Source organism: Ylistrum balloti, unplaced genomic scaffold (genome assembly GCF_031769215.1).
Source record: "Ylistrum balloti isolate Yb309-2 unplaced genomic scaffold, AGI_CSIRO_Ybal_v1 Utg369772, whole genome shotgun sequence".
Lineage (NCBI taxonomy): Eukaryota > Metazoa > Mollusca > Bivalvia > Pectinida > Pectinidae > Ylistrum > Ylistrum balloti.
In genome coordinates this window covers 2,698,309-2,704,022 of record NW_026781965.1, presented here as the reverse complement: position 1 = coordinate 2,704,022, position 5,714 = coordinate 2,698,309, and the positions used below count along the sequence as shown (strand labels likewise).

General features: G+C 36.1%; 1 protein-coding gene across 1 annotated transcript; it reads left to right on the top strand.

Annotated features, from left to right (window-relative positions):
* The first annotated feature begins 3,112 nt into the window (after nucleotides 1-3,112).
* On the top strand, nucleotides 3,113-5,389 carry LOC132543938 (uncharacterized). The gene is made up of 2 exons (XM_060207492.1): nucleotides 3,113-3,150; nucleotides 3,377-5,389. The coding sequence occupies exons 1-2, from the start codon at nucleotides 3,147-3,149 to the stop codon at nucleotides 5,263-5,265; spliced, it is 1,893 nt and encodes a 630-aa protein (XP_060063475.1). The 5' UTR covers nucleotides 3,113-3,146; the 3' UTR covers nucleotides 5,266-5,389.
* Nucleotides 5,390-5,714: the final 325 nt, after the last annotated feature.

Sequence of the window (5,714 nt, the reverse complement as noted above, 5' to 3'; positions counted from 1 at the left end):
AAAGCGTTATAGCCAGCATAATCAAATTCCTCTACGTCATGTAAACCCTTGTTTAAAAGGGAGGTACCGCATAATGATTAAGATAAGAGAAATGATATATTATAACAACTTTCATTTTAACAAATTCTGTTATGAAATACCAAAACGAATAAAAAAAACCTGACTAATTTCCTTACGATAAGTTAATTGTCCTCAGTTATCAAATACAGGTCTAACGGATATGGAGGGCGCGGAGGTAGACATATACACATAGGAACGTGTTATAGTGGTAAAAATATCTTTAATTTTAGAATCTGAAACTAGTCTCTCTTTTTAGGGTGTATGAAATAATCACCATGGAGTATATGGCACCCTTATCTTCATGTTCGTTCACATCTCTAAAATTATCTCACATGATACAGAGACAAAGAATATCTTGTGGACTGACGACAAATCTTTCCAAAAGTTTTAAATATAGAATGAGGGGATATTTCAATCAAAGTTTTAATTTTGGAAAATGATTTTAGCCAAAGCGAAGTACTACCAAAGGGTACTTTGTGAGTACCTTATGACATTTATAAAAAAAACATACATGTTACCGATTTGATGGAAAAGATTCGTGTGTTTCCCTCAGACCCTGCACAGAGGGGAATTTCTTTTCCTTTCAATTAGAGGCACGTGACGACTTACATGCACTGGTAAAAGAATATAATATATACTTAAGTATTGTTTTTAATTTTTGATCTACAGGTAAGAAAACATTTGATTTCAATACTATTCTCCTACAGACAAAGAAATCCCAAGTTTAAAATGAACATGTATTGTTATAATGTTATAAGATGTGGTTGGAAAGTGTAATGAAATAGAATGAATATGTTATGATTTAATATTATTGTTTAATTATCTATGAATGACAGCAAATCAACGTGAAAGTCACAAGTTCAGTAATTTTATGAATGTTCCTGATTCCAACATACGGTCGAAGAATAAACTCTTTTCCGATCTGCTAATAATGTACATGTTTAAACTATTGGACCTCTGTTCAAGGGGATTTTTCAAAATCGGAACTAGAAGAGAATATTAGCCTCGCCGACCTACCAATACCGTGATTGATTTTCACAAGTGATCTCCATAGATAGAGAATATTTCAAGTATCAGATTGTGAATAAAGTTTGCTATATATATTATTATGTATATCTATAGATTATATTTAACACAAGACGCTTACTTTATACAGTTTAGCTAACCACCATCAGATGGAGGGTTAATAAAATTACTTCCCGTTCGTGGTTCCTCGTTCTCGAATTCCATAAGAAAACTTAATTTGGTCCTGGTTTAGTTTTCTAGACTTGTCAAAGAACAAACTGACTGACAGATGGCCATATCGGATTTTGACAGTTGAAGTTTGTTTTCGCCATTTCTTGAAAAGTAATAGATGGATCTTTCTCTCAGTTCTTATGTAGTCTTCATTAGTTGTACATGGTCCATAGTGGGACTGATGTAATAAACGAAATAGCTAATAGATTGTTATCTTGGATTTTGACTATTTAATATTGATCAATTTTTCCTGAGAAGCACTCCATTGACCATTCTTCAATTTTCTGTTTAGGTTTTGTGTTGTTCTTAGATGTGTATTGTTCATCTAATCTAGATTTGATTGGAATGTTGATGTTACGGACAGACGAACACCTTGTGTTTTGATGATAGATTGTAATCACTCTCGTACTTCATTTGTAGTTGTTCAATAGTCTTTAGTTATGTCCATTATGGAAGAGATTAGAATAACAAAATGGCCGACAGGTGACGATCTGGGATTACGACAGTTGTCGTTGATTATCGATCTATATCATTGAATGATTTTCAAAGTTGACATGACAACTCCCGACGGTACCTAATTGATTTTTGGAGAAATCATACAGAAGATAATAGAGGGAAATACCCAAGTAACTTAACACTAATAAAGATCTTAAGATGTTGGACACGAAGAATCATCGGGAATTTCCACTTTTTCCTATTGACCTTTCCCCATATCTTAACTTATTTCCTGTGTACAAAGTGTTTGAAGTATGATAACAAACAGTTGGAATACTTGATTCTTTAAGTTTACTCATTAATACAACCAATAAGATATAATCCTAAGCTCTAAGGCCGTACCGAGAAATGAAGAATTTTGATTGGCTATGAACCGCATCACCCACTCATTGAAATCCTTGAAATCTCTCAAGCTGTGTGTGTCACGTCATGGTAGGCGTGCGATCGGAATACCGGACACGGTATAATGAAAGGCAACAGGGAAAATCATACGGCAACTGGAACACACAAGGCAATAACAGAAATTTGGACACATAACGCCAAAATGTAAGTACACATAGATAATTACATGAAATTAAATATGATTTCATGATATGTACCGTCACTGACTTTCATTTCAATAATATTTTGATGATTTTAATAACGTTGAATTGGACATGCAAACATATGATACTTCGAACAGATGATGCAATTTTATAAACCCAGATGTATTCATAGTCGTTTCCAAGTAAGGCGCCACTTCCTTAGATACAATGACATTATGAGCAGTGTCCTTTCCGAGGAATGTATCAGAATCATAATGAAAACTGTTACTTTGTTCATTACAGTTTAAAATTCAAATCCGACAGCTTTATAACCAGCGACGACAGCTTTAATAGAGAAGTCAGTTTTGGTTAAACATTGGACAGTTTTTGAAGTGTCGTATTATCATTGTCTCCCAGGAAAAACTCAATTAAAAAAATGTTTTCAACTTTGCGTTTGATGATATCTATTGCTATGGACGAATCATATTCAGAAACAGCATTTATCTCAAAACATCTCGAAGAGGACACATCATAAATGATATCTTATACAAATTGTGGTGAGGTCGATACAACTGCTTTATATACTCTGTATGACGTATACCGTCTAATAGAGCTATACTTAAGTGAAGTATACACGTGTTATATGTAATAAGATTCGTGTGAAATCGTACTCGTGACACGGAAACAGTTGGTGTAACGAAAACAACGTGAGAAATTTTTCTGTATCAGAAACAGGAAATTTTTAACACTAATCTTTCCATCGCCATATCACAACATAGAGTCACTACATCACCAAGACAATGACTCACGGTATACCGACAGTCATCACCAATGGGTATATAACGTATATTTCAACATACAGTCACTACATCAAGTCTTCCAGCAGATAAAATAGGCAGATGTTGATAATGTGAATTAGTTAATATCAAAATGATATCAATTTTGGTCGTTATGAGTTTCTGTACTCAGAGTGTAAACATTTGAATTACACAACCAAAATATGACTTGATTCCTATACATGTTTGATATTGATAATTCTGTTTGTATCTTTTTACTTCCAGTTGACATGAATCAAGACAACCTTCCGGTCAAAATTAAGAAGTCATTGTCGGAGATGCTAGACGAATTGGTCGCAATGGCTCGACCATTACCACAGGACTTTAGAATGGCGACTTACTGTCGGTACGTCAACCTGATAATGGAGGAGTTGGGACAAGAACGGTGTATATTGGTAGGAAGTACAAAAGAAGGAACGCGACTCCGCACAAAACAAAATGAAGGTGATTATGACATCTTGGTAATAGGGGATATCACAGTGCCGGTGGAGAATCTAAAGCATCGCGAGGATCTTCCATGTTTTGTACATATAAACGGGACATTCATGAAAGAAGTGGAAAGAAAAGACCTCATTGATGGAGAGTATCTTCCGGCAACACTACTGAAAAAGCTTTCTCCTTCACTCTTTGGTCACGTGAAAGGTTTGTTGGAGCTTTTCCTTAGACCCCAGTCATTTAAAGCAAATGGAATATCACGGGTTACGATGGACACAGATATCAAGCCTGGGTTTAATACGGTCGACTTTGAAGACTGGAGCTGTGATTTACTTTTACCAAAAACCAATCCAGGATATCGACATGACAAAGCATTGCGAAAGACATATGCTGAACGAGTAAACCACTCAGAGTTTTTCCATGACAAGTCCAATGGCGCTGTCCATGCTATGGAAATTATAGCAAAATTACTTCTGCTTTTCAAAACAAAGGAAAATTCAGACTCATATTTATATCAAACCTTCAGACCATATCTTAATGTTCTTGCCGCAGAAGAAGAAAACCATGTGAGTACCGCTGCTGAAACTATTGGTGACGTCAGGGAGAACTTACAAGAGGATCACAAAGGGACAGAGCCTCCAGAAATAAACTGCACCTCGTCACTTGTCAAACAAACCAGATCCAAGATCAAGTCTGTTCGAGCGACATACAATAAGAAATCCATGAAGGATTTTATTCCCGCTCTTCGTTTGTCTGGGCCGCCTAAATTCATCCACGAATGGATTCTGCGAACTCGATACTGGCCTAGGAAACCAATGGTGGATGCCATCTCAAGAAGCCAGTATTTCGTTGTAGCCAAACCAGCTGTAAAAGATGAGAAGCCCGAAATAGATTTCTGCCTCTCCTGCAATCTAGCTGAAATCACGCTGGCAAGGCAAATGCCTTCTGGACACAAAAAATGTTTGTTAATGATCAAGGCCTTTCAGAGAACCATACTAAAGGAATACTCAGATGACGTGACGACCTTTCACTGGAAAACAGCTATATATTGGATGCTAGAGTCAACTGACCCAGTCACCTACTCAGAGAATAGCAAGGACGTGCTAAATGTGTTGAGGGACCTCCTGGACTACATGAGGGATCGGTTACATGAGGGTAGACTTCAACATTACTTCTTTCCTAGCAACCTCTTTGCAGGTTTAGAGAGGAGTGTTCGCGTTGGTATCGTCGAGAAAATAGAGGCGATCTACATGAATCCAGTTCAGAATCTACAAACATTCTTTTACAAAGTTCATGAAGACCAAGTGAATGTAATTGACCTTCCTTTTGACAAAATTATGGAAATGAAAAAGAAAACAGGGCAAGAGAGGGATAGATTTCTCTTTGACAAAGCGCTCGACATATTTGAAGAAATCGGTAGAGCCCATTCTTTAGATAAGCAAGCATCAGCAACAGTCATTCCTGATATAGTATTTAAGGTTGCAAATATTTTACTAACAGACGAGCAGGCAAAAATCGGTCAAACGATCGATACAGTAGACGTGAGAGAACTCAAAAGTAAATTGATGGCTGGATTAGCGGATGTTCTACAAAACACAGAGATGGACAAAGCGACCAGATCACGTGCAGAAGAAAAACTGGTCAAAAACCTCAAAACGCTTTTGTCGTTAGACTATTAAATACCGAATTGTTCTAAACGGATCTGTGATAGACATATAACTTAGTAAAATGAGAGCTGTTGTGAATATAACATATGTAAATATCAAAATGTTGAATAGATAAATAGATATGTTTACATATCAGTTGAGGGAAAATATTGCAAACAGGAATCGATTTTACCTTTACGTTAAGTCTTCCTCATTCTAGATGCATTTGAACCCAGAAAATAAATAGCATGGCCCCATTCTGGAGTTTCAATAGAAAATGATATCTATCTCTCTGAATATATAAGTATCTTAGAAAGGATTAAGGGCCGTGTGATTTCTATATTGATGGATTAGACACTATACCTCTATCTGTAATATACACGTTTAACAAATAGGCCCACTCTCTAACATTTAAAAATGAATATACTATTTTCAACGGTACAATAAAGCATCTAGTTTTCCAATTTGTCCGAGCTTTGTGT